At 55.6% G+C, this 14,869-nt stretch overlaps 2 protein-coding genes across 12 annotated transcripts in view; one reads left to right on the top strand and one right to left on the bottom strand.

The window, feature by feature from the left end:
- Positions 1 to 489: 489 nt before the first annotated feature.
- On the bottom strand, positions 490 to 6,366 carry IRF3 (interferon regulatory factor 3). 8 transcript variants are annotated; one of them, XM_032264431.1, is made up of 8 exons: positions 6,134 to 6,366; positions 5,187 to 5,359; positions 3,873 to 4,044; positions 3,718 to 3,788; positions 2,957 to 3,149; positions 2,477 to 2,857; positions 1,552 to 1,667; positions 490 to 753 (listed from the first exon to the last, which is right to left on the bottom strand). In XM_032264431.1, the coding sequence occupies exons 2-8, from the start codon at positions 5,349 to 5,351 to the stop codon at positions 568 to 570; spliced, it is 1,284 nt and encodes a 427-aa protein (XP_032120322.1). In that variant the 5' UTR covers positions 5,352 to 5,359; positions 6,134 to 6,366; the 3' UTR covers positions 490 to 567. The 8 variants fall into 8 exon arrangements, with proteins under 8 accessions (XP_032120322.1, XP_032120323.1, XP_032120319.1 ...); XM_032264432.1 differs by having other exon boundaries at positions 6,138 to 6,298; XM_032264428.1 differs by having other exon boundaries at positions 6,069 to 6,157.
- Positions 6,354 to 14,869, top strand: part of BCL2L12 (BCL2 like 12) — a 9,220-nt gene continuing 704 nt past the window's right edge. The window contains exons 1-6 of one of the 4 annotated variants that reach the window (XM_032264437.1): positions 6,354 to 6,576; positions 7,178 to 7,292; positions 7,512 to 7,651; positions 9,097 to 9,183; positions 9,270 to 9,361; positions 10,416 to 10,688. In XM_032264437.1, the coding sequence (XP_032120328.1) occupies positions 7,186 to 7,292; positions 7,512 to 7,651; positions 9,097 to 9,183; positions 9,270 to 9,361; positions 10,416 to 10,688 (699 nt within the window). In that variant the 5' untranslated portion in view covers positions 6,354 to 6,576; positions 7,178 to 7,185. Of the gene's footprint in view, positions 7,293 to 7,508; positions 7,652 to 9,096; positions 9,184 to 9,269; positions 9,362 to 10,415; positions 10,689 to 14,869 lie in introns of all 4 variants that reach the window. The other 3 variants (XM_032264434.1, XM_032264435.1, XM_032264436.1) reach the window with 3 other exon arrangements.

Raw genomic sequence — 14,869 nt, 5'->3', positions numbered from 1 at the left:
AGTAGGGCTACGCTGGCTTCTGCCACTTTCATCACCCAGAACTGAGGCCCAGCCAGGAGAGACAACAGTGCCCAGGGTCAGAGGGCAGGCAGGCTTTGCACAAGGCCCCAGGGTGGCAGCAGAGCCTCTCTACCACTGCTCCCTCCAGCCCCACACAGAGGGGGCGTGAGGCCTCGAAGGAGAAGAGCTGTTTGCCCAAACTCTTCAGAGGCAGGGCAGGGGCCTCGGTTCTGGCCGGTCTTTGTGTTTCCTCACCTTTGTGCCTCTTGAAGCCTGTGTCTTGGTCTATAGTAAAATGGGGGCAGCCATCACCCAGCAGGTCCCTGGGAAGAGGTGAGGAGGGTCAGCTGCCCCCTGCAGTGCTTGGTCCTCATGCATTGAGCACCGGAGTTGTGCACAGCTGCACAGATGGGTAAATTGAGACCCTGACCAGGAATAACAAGCAGCTTGGGTCAGAGGGCACCCAACACCAGACGCACAAGCGGTGACTACAGCAGGAACCAGTTTATTGGTTGAGGTGGTGGGCGAGGTAGGGGGGCTAGAGGCCACACTATGAGGAGTGAGGGCTCAGGCCTCTCCAGGGCCCTGGAAATCCATGTCCTCCACCAAGTCCTTCAGGTAGGCCTTGTACTGGTCAGAGGTGAGGGAGAGTGGGTGGCTGTTGGAAATGTGCAGTTCCACGGTGTTCTCCAGGGAGGAGGCACCCCCTGCCCGGGCCAGCTCTACCAACGCCCTGAGGCATGTGGGCACAACCTGCAGGGGAAGTGGGGACAGGAGTCAGGGAAAACAGCCAGTGTCCACCAAGGTAGGAGTTGGGGCTGGGAGAACTACAGCTCCCCGCAGCCCCTGCTGTAAGCCAGGATGAACCATAGGCCCAGGGCTGCTGGGAGTTGTAGTTTCCCCTCTTTACACACAGACACGTGCGTGCGCCAGGCCAGAGTGCTCCCAGGAGTCAGGGCTGAGCAGTCTATGATCTTGACTCCTGGGAGCTACAGCCATGGCCTCACAATGGCAGCTAGGACTTGGTGTCCACCAGCTTCTACATGGTTTAGAGCAGGGGTCCCCAACCCCACCGCCTGCTAGGAACCAGGTCACAGCAGGGCATGAGCAGCAGATGAGGGAACATTACTGCCTGAGCTCGGTCTTCTGTCAGATCGGTGGCATTAGATTCTCACAGGAGCACGAACTCTATTGTGAACTGTGCACGAGAGGGAGCTAGGTTGCTCCTTATGAGAATCTAATGCCTGATGATCTGCAGTGGGGCAGTTTCTTCCTGAAACCACCTCCCTCCCTTTCTGTGGAAAAATTATCTTCCATGAGACTGATCCCTGGTGCCAAAATGCTTGGGGACTGCTGGTTTAGAAAGCTCAAAACAGGCTCTGCTGGTGGGGCCATGGGAAGGAGCTCTTGGGGATGAAAAGCTGGTTATTGCAGAGATCTTGGAAGCTGCAGCTTTTTGGAGGGTCTTCTGGGAGCTGCAGTTCCTGGGAGCAGCCTCTTCCCTCTGTAAGGCCACCCCTCTCAGCCCCAAGGACTCAGGGCTGCAGGCACCTTAACCATCACGAGCCTCTTGGTCCACGGCTGGTCCTGGGGCCATGGCTCCCCGACACAGAACCAGAGGGTATAGCGTGGTGAGCGTCCGCTTCCTTCCGTGAAGGTAATCAGATCTGGGGGCCCAGAAGCCTAGTCAGGGATGAGAAGAGGACCCTCTACCCCCGCTTCCCCATAAACTTGAAAATAGCCCCCCTCATCTCCCCCGACCTGAGGCCCTCTGCCACCTCCACCAGGGAATGCTTGTTTGGGGAAAGTCCCCATGATTCTGTTTCTGTACTTCCTCCCTCCCTCCCGTCAGGGTGGGGTTGTTGGAAGGTTGAACCCCCCCCAGCCCCCAGGCCTCAGCATTCATGACAGGCCCAGAGTAGGGGCCCATTCCCCCAAGGATGCTCAGTGAATCTGGAGAAGCTGGTTGGCATTCAGTCTCCTCTAAGGCTGCACTAATTGCAGCCATCAGCCACGTGAGGTTACTTAAGTTTAAACTGTAATTAAAGCGAACCCCGTCCTGGCTGCACTGGCCTCACCTGAGTGCTCAGACCCTGTGGCTAGTGGCTGCTGCACCAGGCAGTGTAGGTGGCCGTTCCCTTCATCACGGAAAGCTCCGCGGCACAGCCACTCCCTAAGGCATGCAGCTTTCCTGCTATTTGCTCTATCCACCATCATTAGCTACGATGATGGTGACAGTGGTAGCTAATTCCTGAGCACGCTCTACGTACTGGGCCTGTGTCTCACCCCAGCGCTGGCAGGCAAGTAGAGAGAAGAGACCGTTCTCAGATTCCATGGGCTCAGGGCAAAGTCCTTTGCCTCGGGTTATACAGCCGGCGGAGCACAGTCAGGGTCTGAATTCAGTCCTAATCCTGAGATCTTAACCACTACGCAGGCTGCTTCCTCCTGGGCAGGGCAAAGCCCCCATCTCACTTACCTACAATGAAGGGTCCCAGGTCGAGCACGCCTCCTTCCTTGTCCTTAGGGACCTCGCCATCAGGCCCATTCCCACTGTTGGGGAGCAACTCCTCGCTCACTGCCCAGTATGTGTGGCACTGCCCCAACCGCTGGGCCCAGAGCTGCTGTCCGGCCCGCCACAGAGCCAGTCCCCCGCCCAGGCGGCTCAGCACATGCCTCACATAGCTCATCACTCCCTTGTCTGTCAGGGACGCGCCAGGGTCTGGTAGTGTGATGGGCCATCCAGGCAGTGTCCTGTCTGCCACTTCAGACCCCACCAGCCGTAGGCCCCCTGGGCAGGAGATGGTCTGCTGGAAGACTTGGCGGCCCCGGTAGAAGGCTGTCACCTCGAACTCCCACTCTGAGCAGCGGCAGCAGTGGCGTGAAGGGGAGAAGGATTGAGAGAGTCAGGGACTGCTACCCAGACCTCAGCCCCTCCGAGCCGGTAGCTGACACTCACCTTCCCCCGGCACCAGCAGCCGCCTCAGTGGGTTCTCAGAGGGCTCCAGGTTTGGGAAGGACGTGGGATTGTCCAAGCTGGGGTTCAGCAGGGGCTGAGGGTAGGGCTCAGGGGCTACAGCCAGGCCTGGTGGTCCCGAATCTGGGAGTGGGGCCAAGACCATGTTACCCAGTAACTCATCCAGAATGTCTTCCTGGAGGGAAACAAAAAGAGAATCCAGCATTTCCACAGCCTTTTCTGGAGACTTCATGTGGACCAGGTCTGTTCTCAGCAGTGCAGGGAGGTCAGGCTTGAACTCCGCCTTCAAAGGGCTTCCAGTCTGGGGACAGAGGCAGCCACAGCCATCAACAGCCAAACACTCTAATGAACACCACGTGCTACCATTACAACCCCAGGATCTGGCTCTCTGCAGGCAAGACCTGGGCAGAATTTCAGAGGGGATGCTCCCCTGGCTCTGACAGCAGAAGGATCAAGGGGAGGGAGGTTTTCAGTTCCCAAGAGGCTGACAGACAGCTCCCTGCCAATCAAGGAAATACCTGAAATCGCGGGAAGGCGTGTCAAATGCAAATCGAGCGCCTTCAATGCCAAGTGAAGACTGAATTTTCTCCTGAGGAGACTGGAGCATGGGACAGACAGGGCCAGCTCTGGCTCAGGTGAGGGGCAGACTGGGGGCAAGGGAGGGGCGCTGGTCCGGAGGGAGACGATGAGCCCATGGGAACAGGACAGACAATGAGGGGCGTGACGGTTGGGCACATTCTTACCTGGGTATCAGAAGTACTGCCTCCACCACTGGTGTCTGGAGAGGTGTCTGGCTGGGAAAAGTCCCCAACTCCTGTTGGGAAAGGTGGTGAGGTGGCTAGGGGTGCCAGGAACCCTTGGGACCCCAGCCTCCCACACTCGCCCCGATCTGGCAGACCTGAGTTCACAAACTCGTAGATCTTATGTGGGTCGTGAGGGTCCTTGCTCCGGTCATCTGCTAAACGCAATCCATCTTTGCGGTTGAGGGCAGAACGGAAATTCCTCTTCCAGGTTGGCGGGTCTGGCTTATCCCTCCCGGGAACGTATGCACCAGTAGCCTCGGCCCAGGCCTGGCCAACAGTGGTATCAGGATAGTGAGAGAGGATGACCTAGATCCTGTCCCGGAGCCCCAACCCTGTCTCCCGCATCCTAACACCACCCTCTTTCCCTGGCAAGTTCTAACTCTGCAAAGTCCATCCCCAAATCCCCCCATCCCACCTACCTCCATCCCCCACCTCTAGTTTTCAAAATGGAGCTTTGAAATTTTCATTCTTTTCGAGATGGAGTTTCAACTCTTGTCACCGAGGCTGGAATGCAATGGCGCAATCTTGGCTCACTGCAACTTCCACCTCCCGGGTTCAAGCGATTCTCCTGTCTCAGCCTCCAGAGTAGCCGGGATCACAGGCAGGCACCACCATGCCCGGCTAATGTTTGTATTTTTAGTAGAGACGGGGTTTCACCATGTTGGCCAGGCTGGTCTCAAACTCCTGGCCCCAGGTGATCTGCCCACCTCAGCCTCCCAAAGTGCTGGGATTACAGGCGTGAGCTACCGCACCCAGCCTCTTCAGAAGCCTTTGAAACCTCTTTTGTTTTTGTTTTTAGAGACGGGGCCTGTGTTGCCCAGGCTGGTCTCAAACTCCGGGGCTCAAGCGATCCTCTAGCCTCGGCCTTGCCAAAGTACTGGGATTCTATGTGTGAACCACCGCAGCCCCCAAAAAACTTTTCTTTCTAAGCCAGGCTTTCAAGTCCTGCTAACCCCGTGCACCACCTGCCCCAGGACACCCTTCGTGATAACGTCGTCCCTCACACTGTTTACCACCTCTGGCTTATACTAAATCGGTGGTTAGGAACCCCAGATTTGGGGCTCCAAGTCTCACCTCTGATGTTTCAAGAACAATCCCCCAGGATCCTAAACTAGGAACCCCGGCTCCTAGAGAGCCCCAAACTCACAGGATGCATTTCCTTTGGGTACTAACCCGGCTTTCCCTGTTCTAGTTCTATTCACTGAACGGGCAACTCCAACCCCGCCGGGGCCCCACCATCAGTCAGCTGATCCGGCTAGCCCCGCCCCTCCCGTTCTGGCCCCACCCACCAGCGTTGACACTAGCCTGCCCCTCGCGCGCTACCTCCGCCTTCTCAGCCCTGCCCCTCGGAGTCCTTCCCGCCCCGCGCGCAGCTCCCGGTTTCCAGCGTCCCTGGTCGCACGACGCACCTGGAAGATTCCGAAATCCTCCTGCTGTGCATCATGCCGTAGGCCGTGTTTCCAAGGGATGCGGAAGCGCGTGCGGCTCTCGTTCACCCAGGCCACACCCTCCAGCTGCCCCCGATTCAGCTGCAACTCCAGCCAGGGCAGGATCCGTGGCTTTGGGGTTCCCATGGTCCGGCCTGCGCGTACAGGGCATTTCCTGGGCGCGGCCGGCCTCTCCCGGACCCACCTGGCCTGGAGTTTCCGCACCCAGACCTCCCTGTCACGGGCTACGGCACAGGTCCTTCACCCATATTTTCGGGGATACAAGCAGGAAACCTCCTCTTCCCATCCACCCATCCGCCAGAGAGGCTCCCTAATCAGCTAGGGTTCCTTCCCCTATCCTTGGCACACCCTTCCCCAGCGACTTCAGTGCAGACCCTCCACTCCCTCAATTCTGCCAGTGTAGACCCCCCCTCTCCCCCACATCGAAAGCAAGTAGCCCCACTTTCAGGGTAGCATCTTTCCCTAGCTATGTCAGTGCAAAATCGATTCACTTGTAAGCCTCTACCGCCTGCACTTACCCCAGTGTAGACCCCCTTCCACAGTCCCCCTACAGAAGATCCCCTACCTACTTCCAACGCAGAACCTCGATCCACAATTCCCCCTCGACTGCCAGCCTCCCTCCTCCAGAGCACGCCTCAGCTTTCGAGAGCGAACTGCCCGCATCTGCGGAGTCCACCCCTCCCTCTCTAGATCCCCCTCAGTGTAGACGCCTCCTCTCTTTCTCTTCCCTCCCTACTTTTTCTAGTTTTTCTGCAACCGACCTCCAGCGCCGGCCACTGTAGCTCCCTCCTTTCTCCACTTTCCCCAGATTATACAGCCTGCCTTTCCACTCTCCGTGCAGACCCATCATCTTTCCCGCTCCTCGTTCTCGGACGCCACCAACGCTCTCCCGGGCTCTTCCGCGTTACCTACGATGGAAGGTCGGGGCGTGCGGGGAGCTGGAGCCCACCCCTGTCTTGGGGCTCCGGGTAGCTCTCAAACTCGAGGCTGAACACCCCCTTTCCCGTCAGCTGAGCTCTAGAGCGCTGGGGCTTTCTTTTCCAACGACTTCTTGAAATAAAAACAACTTTATCATTCTTTGAGTGACAGAACCCAGATCCCAAGGGACAGGCCGTAGGGCCCGGGCTGTCCCCGCCCCCATGCCCTTTTTCGGCTTTCCGGCCAGAGGCATGCTGGGAGCGTCAAATGCAAATTGAGCGTGCAGCCAGCGTTCCGCCCTTTCTACGTTGGGCCGGTTACCCACCCGGCCCAGTGCGCAGGCGCGGGAAAGTTGAACTAAGAAAGTTTGTACGAGTTGAGTGAAGAAGGCGACAAGTTGAGTGGAGGTGGCGGCGGTGGGGCCCCGAACCAGGTCAGCGGAGTGTTGCCGAGGGTCAGGGTGTGGAGGGAAGAAGAGGCGGCCGGGATCCATGAGTGAGGACCCAGTCCCGCTTCTCCGACATCCAAGTCTAGATTCCAGGAGTCGGAGATTTGGAAATACACCTCCCAGCAGGCTGCGCGGCCAAGAAGCGCGGACCGAGGAGAAGATTTGCCCTAAAGCCTGCTGGGATTGGTAGTTCCCGATGCTTTAAGGGTTTCAGTAGTTCGGCATATACCTCTTTCAGAATCCAGGAGTTGGGGCGCTAAGCCCCTACTCCCTGGGAGACATAAGGGTCTGGAGCTCCAGTTCCTTTCTCTCTGAGACTTAGGAATCTAGGACCCTAGCTCCATCCTCCTTTAGACCCACGCACGAATCTGGGCACCCACCCCCCACCTTTCCTTGGATTAAAGAGTCTGTCCTGTTCCCTCTTCTGTCTCAGGACTCAAGAGTCTAAGCCCCCAGACCCACACTCTCCAAAGGACCCAGGAGTCCAAGCCCTCAGCACCTTCCTTGGGACTCACAAGTCCTGGCCCCCAAGCCTCCACTTCTCGATAAATCCTTGGAGTCCAGTCCCTAGCCCCCTCTCTCATAGGTGCCTCCATGGCAGGCTCAGAAGAGCTGGGTCTCCGGGAAGACACGCTGAGGGTCCTAGCTGCCTTCCTTAGGCGTGGTGAGACTGCCGGGTCTCCTGTTGTAACTCCACCCAGGTAACAGGAGTTGCACTTCTCCCCCAGGGGCCAGGATTGGAGGCCCCCTCCTCGCTCTTGCTCCTGGTCTCAGTCTGTCTCCTCTCTTTATATCTGACTCTATTCTGTGTCTTTGGGGTTTTGGAGAGAGGTCCTCAGTGGGGGAGGGAGGGAGTTGAGGAAAGTGACTTACAGAGGATCTCTGCTGGGGTCACTCTCTGAAGTCCTCCTCCCCAGAAGCCCTGCCCCAGAAGAGCCAACAGACTTCCTGAGCCGCCTTCGAAGATGTCTTCCCTGCTCCCTGGGGCGAGGAGCAGCACCCCCTCAGTCCCCTCGGCCTTCCTCTCTGCCCATCCGCCCCTGCTATGGTTCAGAGCCTGGTAAGAGATTTCCATGATCATCTGTGAAACTGGCAGAACAAGGGATAAGGTACTAGTTTAAGATCACTTAACTATGGCCAGGAGCGGTGGCTCACACCTGTAATCCCAGCACTTTGGGAGGCCAAGGTGGGCGGATCACCTGCGGTCAGGAGTTCAAGACCAGCCTGGCCAACATGATGAAACCCCGTCTCTACTAAAAGTACAAAAATTAGCCCGGCGGTGGTGGCAGGTGCCTGTAATCCCAGCTACTCAGGAGTCTGAGGCAAGAGAATCGCTTGATCCCAGGAGGCGGAGGTTACAGTGAGCCAAGATCGTGCTGCTGCACTCCAGCTTGGGCAACAAGAGCAAGACTCTGTCTCAGAAAAAAAAAAAAAAAATAGAAGATCACTCAGCTAGTGGGTGGCCTTGTGGAGTCTCTGACACCAACCTTCAGGACAGAACCTGTCCTCTCCCCTCCCCAGTCAGATTTCTATCTGCCAGTTCTGTGGGCTGGTTTTCAGAGAGCATTTGGTCGATCTGGTTGTTGTCTCTTTTCTTCCATAACTACTATCCTGTCCCTAGGACTTTTGTAGCCAGGAATACCCCTGTTAGAGAGGCAGGAGACCTGGTTTTCCATCACATCACCTTGGCTGTTTTAGTTGCGTGACTCTGGGGGAAAATGCTTTCTGCCCCGCTCCCCTGTTTTTCCAGTAACAGTGTAGGAATTGGGGAGGAGATCATTGGACTTGATCAAGAGTGACCAACAAGTTCCTCGTAGGTGTGAACCTGGATGGACTAGTAATGGCTGCTGGGAGTGCTAGCTTGAAAAGGGGTTCAGAGCTAGGGAGAGGAAGTGCTGTGATCAATTGGTGATGTCTGAAGTGGGTGAGGGAAGGGGATACTAACAGTAGTGTCCTGTGTTTGCCCTCCTTGGATGAGATCATCTTCGGGGTCTAGTTCAGCTCTGACCATCTTTCGGAGACAGAAATCTTGCTCCGTCACCCAGGCTGGAGAGCAGTGGTACAATCTCGACTCACTGCAACCCCCACCTCCTGGGCTCCAGCGATTCTTGTGTCTCAGCCTCCCGAGCGCCTGGGATTACAGGTGCGCGCCAGCATACCGGCTGATTTTTGCATTTTTAGTAGACACAGGGTTTCGCATGTTGGCTAGGCTGGCCTCAAACTCCTGGCCTTAAGTGACCCTCCCATGTTGGCCTCCCAAAGTGCTGGGATTGCAGGCATGAGCCACTGCACCCGGCCAACTCTGGCATTCTAAGTCCAGTCTGAGGATGTGATAAAGTGAAAAGTTGAAGGGTTTTGACATTTTTTACCAAGTTTTCTCACTGGGCCTCAGTTTACCCCATTATAAAATGAGAATCATTGCCACCTGCCATAGTAGTCGGGGGAAGGAGAGAATCCATAAGTTTCCAATGTCCTGGAATCCTGTCATGAACTCTCTTTACCCAGGCCCAGCTACTCCAGACTTTTATGCCTTGGTGGCCCAGCGGCTAGAACAGCTGGTTGAAGAGCAACTGAAATCTCCATCTAGCCCAGGTGAGGCGCAGAGGGGCCCCAGAGAAGGATGAGGGTAGGAGGATAGTCAGGATTTGGCCCCCAGCCAAATTCTCTTCTGCCTGCAGAATTACAGGGTCCCCCACTCACAGAGAAGGAAGCCCTGCTGCGGAGGCTGGTGGCCCTGCTGGAGGAGGAGGCAGAAGTCATTAACCAAAAGGTGATGGGCGTCTGCCCCCCCCTTGGCAAGGACAGGAGTTGCGGAATGGTGGGGCACTGGCATCAGAAGCCGGATCTGTATTTTCTTTGGATGGTCAAGTGGAGAGAGGGTAGGACAAAGTTTAGTGAAGGGTTGAGGCCGCGAGAGGTGGCTCATGCCTGTAATCCCAGCACTTTGGGAGGCCAGGATGGAACAACTGAGGTCAGGAGTGTGAGACCAGCCTGGCCAACACGGTGAAACCCCGTCACTTCTAAAAATACAAAAATTAGCCGGGTGCAGTGGCTCACACCTGTAATCCCAGCTGGCTGAGGCGGGAGAGTCACTTGAGCCCAGGAGGCAGAGGTTGCAATGAGCCAAGATAGTGGCACTGCACTCAGCCTGGGCGACAGAGCAAGACTCTGTCTCAAAAAGAAGAAGAAAAAAAGAATGGTCGAATGACAGGAATATGGTTAGGATAGTGCTGTACTGTAAATTAGCGTTTTGATTGTTAGAGGGGCGCGGCCTAAATGCAGAGGGTGTGGCCATCAAAAACATGGTCTGGAAGAGATTGGCCAACTTGGGAAGGTAAGAGAATTAATGTGGGGATTGGGCGAGTGTCTAAAAATCTTACTGAGCATAGGATGTGGCCCGGCTTAGGAGGCGTGGTTTGTGGCTGTGTCTTGAAATCTATTGGCTCGGGAGCTTGGGCAGGGTACATGAACCTCTCATATTGATTGAATGGTAGAGGGCAAGGTTGTCACAGACACTAAATTGGCCCCTGGGTAAGGGCACTGGGGGCGTGACTGGATTAACTGGGTTACAGCAGAGATTGGCTCTGATTGGCTGTGGCGGCAAGGGAAGGGGCGTGGCTTAGTGACTCAGGTTCTCGGGCAGTATCCTGGGCATCCTTTGGCCGAGACCTTAGAGTCTGACCTGATTGGCTGATATGGATGAGGGATGGCCTAGAGTTTTAGCATCTAGAAGTGTCCTGAACCGGGCAGCCACGCCTCCCAGGCCCCTGTTGGCTGGTCCCTGAGGCACAGCTGACTCTGACCCTGCCTCTTCCACCCCACAGCTGGCCTCGGACCCCGCCCTGCGCAGCAAGCTGGTCCGTCTGTCCTCCGGCTCTTTCACTCGCCTGGTGGAGCTGTTCTGCAGCCGGGAGGACGGATCTCGCCCAAGCCCAGCATGCCCTGGGCCCCCGCCTCCTTCTCCGGAGCCCCTGGCCCGCCTGGCCCTGGCCATGGAGCTGAGCCGGCGCGTGGCCGGGCTGGGGGGCACCCTGGCTGGACTCAGCGTGGAGCACGTGCACAGCTTCACGCCCTGGATCCAGGCCCAGGGGGGCTGGGTGAGCCACTGAAGCCTCTCTCTCTGGGCCTCGCTTTACCCAACTGTCATGAGATAGAGGAGGGGTGGGGGCTTCTTAGGTTTCCTCTCAAGTCAGGTATTCGCCCAGCTCCACTGTGTTCGTTCTGTGTTGAGCCCTCGCTGTACGCCAGGTCTGCAGTGATGAGTGCGGATGCTATGCCTGGCGTCAACCACTGGGTACGCTAACGCTGTGAATGTGAAACCTCTCCTCAGGGAGAGGCTGGGTTAGGTGGCTCGTGCCTGTGATCCTGGCAATTTCAGAGGCCGAGGCGGGAGAATCATTGGAGGCCAGGAGTTCAAGACCAGCTTGTAAGACCCCATCTGTACAAAAATTGAAAATAATTAGCCAGGGCCAGCTGCTGTAATCACAGTACTTTGGGAGGCTGAGGCAGGTGGATTACCTGAGGTCAGGAGTTTCAGACCAGCCTGGCCAACGTGGTGAAACCCAGTGTCTCCTCAAACCGTACATAAATTAGCCGGGCTTGGTGGTGGTTGCCTGTAATCCCAGCTACTTAGGAGGCTGAGGCGGGAGAATCACTTGAACCTGGGAGGCAGAGGTTGCAGTGAGCTGAGATTGCACCATTGCACTCCAGCGTGGGCAACAGAGCAAGACTCTGTCTCAAAAAAATAATATAATAGGCGGGGCATGGTGGCTCATGCCTGTAATCCCAGCACTTTGGGAGGCTGAGGCAGACAGATCATGAGGTCAGGAGCTCGAGACCAGACTGGCCAACATAGTGAAGTGTCTCTACTAAAACCCGTCTCTACTAAAAAAAAAAAAAAAAAATTAGCTGGATGTGGTGGCGGACCCCTGTAATCCCAGCTACTCAGGAGGCAGAGGTTGCAGTGAGCTGAGACTGCGCCACTGCACTCCAGCCCTGGCGACAGTGTGAGACTCTGTCTGAAAAAAACAAACAAAAAATAATATAATAATAAAAGCTGGGTGCAGTGGTTCATGCCTGTAATCCCAGCATTTTGGGAGGCTGAGACAGATGGATCACTTGAGGTCGGGAGTTCGAGACCAGCCTGACCATGGTGAAACCCCGTCTCTACTAAAAATACAAAATTAGTCGGGCTTGGTGGCGGGTGCCTGTAATCCCAGCTACTTGGGAGGCTGAGGCAGGAGAACTGCTTGAACCTGGACGGCAGAGGTTGCAGTGAGCCAAGATCGCGCCACTGCCCTCCAGCCTGGAGACAGAGCAAGACTCAGTCTCAAAAAATAAATAAATAAATAACGTAGGGAGAGTAGTAGTGCTGCCTCACAGGGTTGCTCTGAGGGTTGAAATGGGGTCATCCTGGCCGGGCGCGGTGGCTCACGCCTGTAATCCCAGCACTTTGGGAGGCCGAGGCGGGTGGATCACGAGGTCAAGAGATCAAGACCATCCTGGTCAACAAGGTGAAACCCCGTCTCTACTAAAAATACAAAAAATTAGCTGGGCATGGTGGCGCGTGCCTGTAATCCCAGCTACTCAGGAGGCTGAGGCAGGAGAATTGCCTGAACCCAGGAGGCGGAGGTTGCGGTGAGCCGAGATCATGCCATTGCACCCCAGCCTGGGTAACAAGAGCGAAACTCCGTCTCAAAAAAAAAAAAAAAAAAAAAAAAAAAATGGGGTCATCCTGGTAAGTCCTCTGTGCACTGGCTGGCATGCTGCGGGCATTTGTTGGTGTGATTACATGGCTACCCACTGCCTTTCCAACAGTGCCTGCCAGGATGCCCCCTGCCCTGGAACCCCCCGCCTCCTCCCTCTGCTCCTTCTGCTGGGTTCTGGTTTCACTCCCAGCGAGGCCTTCCCAGGTCCCCACTGACAATCACAGCCACCTCCACACCTTCCACTGCCCTCCTTCCCCCTTCCTGCTTTACTTTTCCTTCCATAGCACTCTGTGCCTTCTAACAGATGGTGGAATTGACTTGTTTTACTTATCTTCTTGTTCATTTTTATTTTATTTTTTTTCGAGACAGAGTCTCACTCTATTGCCCAGGCTGGAGTGCCGTGGCACAGTCTTGGCTCACTGCAACCTCCACCTCCTGGGTTCAAGCAATTCTCTGCCTCAGCCTCCCGAGTAGCTGGAATTACAGGTGCCCACCACCACACCTGGCTAATTTTTGTATTTTTAGTAGAGACGGAGTTTCACCATCTTGGCCAGGCTAGTCTTGAACTCCTGACCTTGTGATTCACCCACCTTGGCCTCCCAAAGTGCCGGGATTGCAGGTGTGAGCCACTGTGCCGGGCCGTTCATTTTTCTTTGTTGGAGCGTCTCCCACCTGTAACACAAAAGCTTCAGAAGACCCAGAGGTCTCCCCCCCTCCTTTTTTTTTCACTTGACTTGATCTCCAATGCCTGTTTCAGAGATGGGCTGGGCTCCAGTGTGCAGGCCCTGTGGCTTGGTGACTGTCACAATCTCCCTGAGTGACACTCTCCCGGCTGGTCCAGTGGGCACCGTCTCATTTACCTGCCTGGGGATCGCTGTGGGTATTCACGGAGAGAGGGACACAGGCCAGGTTCTCCGTGGAACCGGTTTCCCTGGCAGGAGCTGGCCAAGTGTGTTTGGGGAACAGGGAGGAGGAGGCCAGTAGGGCTGGAGCAGGGTGAGCAGGCGAGAGATGGCAGCAGGAGAGACACCGGGCCAGCCAGGACCCTGTGGTCACCTTGAGAACTTGGACTTTGACTGGGTAAGCCAAGGTCTCCGAGCAGCAGAGGGACAGAAGCTGATTTAGGTGCTAACGGGCGCCCTCTTGCGGCCGCTTGGGGACAGACTGCGGGCGGGTGGGGAGGGTGGGAGTAGGGGAGCAGGGAGGAGGTGAGCGGATGAGACCCAAGTTTGGGGCAGTATAGAATGCTGGGTTTAATTTAGCGCTGGTGCTGACAGATTTGGCTAATGGGCCAGATGTGGGGACAGACTAAAAGATGATGACCCGAACAGCTGCAAAGCGACATCTGAGTTCCCTGAGATGGGGAAGGCACGGGGATGGAGGCGGTGGGGGTGGGGAGCAGGACTGGACGTGGTCCAGTCCAGAGTAAGAGCAGAATTCAGAGCACATGTTTAGGGGACTGGATATAAGTGTTGGGCTCAGCAAAGAAGCTCATTTATTTTATGGTATTTTTGAGACAGTCTTACTCTGTCGCCCAGGCTGGAGTGCAGTGGTGTGATCTCAGCTCACTGCAACCTCCGCCTCCCGGGTTCAAGCGATTCTCCTGCCTCAGCCTCCCAAGTAGCTGGGATTACAGGCGCATACCACCATGTCTGGCTAATTTTGTGATTTTAGCAGAGATGGGGTTTTGCCATGTTGGCCAGGCTAGTCTAGAACCCTTGGCCTCAAGTGATCCACCCACCTCAGCCTCCCAAAGTGCTGGAATTACAGGCGTGAGCCACCGCGCCCAGCCAATATCTAAAAAAAAAAAAATTAATAGGCTTGGTAGCAGGTGAGCTTTCTCGTTGGATCAGATTCTCTGCCAGGGATTTCAATAGAATGATCCCATTTAAACCCACTACAACCTCATGGGGCTCTTATTATCCTCTTGTGGGGGCACAGAAGGAAAGTCCCCATCGTGCAGAGTGTTGGAATCCGGATTTTTTTTTTTTTTTTTTTTTTTTTTTTTGAGACAGTCTTGCTTTGAGCCAAGGCATGCGATCTTGGCTCAAAGCAACCTCTGCCTCCCAGGTTCAAGTGATTCTCCTGCCTCAGCCTCCCAAATAGCCTGTAAAGCTGGCATTACGGGCACGCACCACCACGCCAGCTAATTTTTGTATTTTTAGCAGAGACAGCGTTTCACCATGTTGGCCAGGCTGGTCTCGAACTCCTGACCTCATGAGCCACCTCCCTCAGCCTCCCAAAGTGCTGGGATTACAGGTGTGAGCCACCACGCCCAGCCCGGAATCTGGATTTATACATGAAGCTCTGAATTGTTCAAATCTGAGGACTCTCTTCCCCTTTTCTGATGCTGTCCCCCAACTCTTCACTCTCTTGGTTTCTGTCTAAACCCACTCCAGTGCCCTGACCCTCCTTGTGCTCAGCCTTTCCTCCTCTCACTAGGACTCTGTCCCCCTTATTTCTGTACCTTTCTCTCTGGGCCTCCGTCCTCTCTGGGTGTCTGCTGCTCTCCACTCTCTGGCTCTTCGCCTTCCCGACTCTAATCTTTTTTTTTTTTTTTTTTTTTTTTT

This window comes from Sapajus apella, unplaced genomic scaffold (genome assembly GCF_009761245.1).
Source record: "Sapajus apella isolate SASKATOON/1434 unplaced genomic scaffold, GSC_monkey_1.0 scaffold144, whole genome shotgun sequence".
Lineage (NCBI taxonomy): Eukaryota > Metazoa > Chordata > Mammalia > Primates > Cebidae > Sapajus > Sapajus apella.
Note: the sequence above shows the minus strand (reverse complement) of the source record. Positions and strands in the feature narration are given on the sequence as shown.

Excerpts from the sequence above, each read along its gene's own strand:
- IRF3 (XM_032264425.1), bottom strand. Across the intron at positions 3,150-3,717 it reads GCAGTACTTCTGATACCCAG|GAAGACATTCTGGATGAGTT; the intron begins GTAAGAATGTGC and ends GTTTCCCTCCAG. Across the intron at positions 2,858-2,956 it reads GCTGCTGGTGCCGGGGGAAG|AGTGGGAGTTCGAGGTGACA; the intron begins GTGAGTGTCAGC and ends GCCGCTGCTCAG.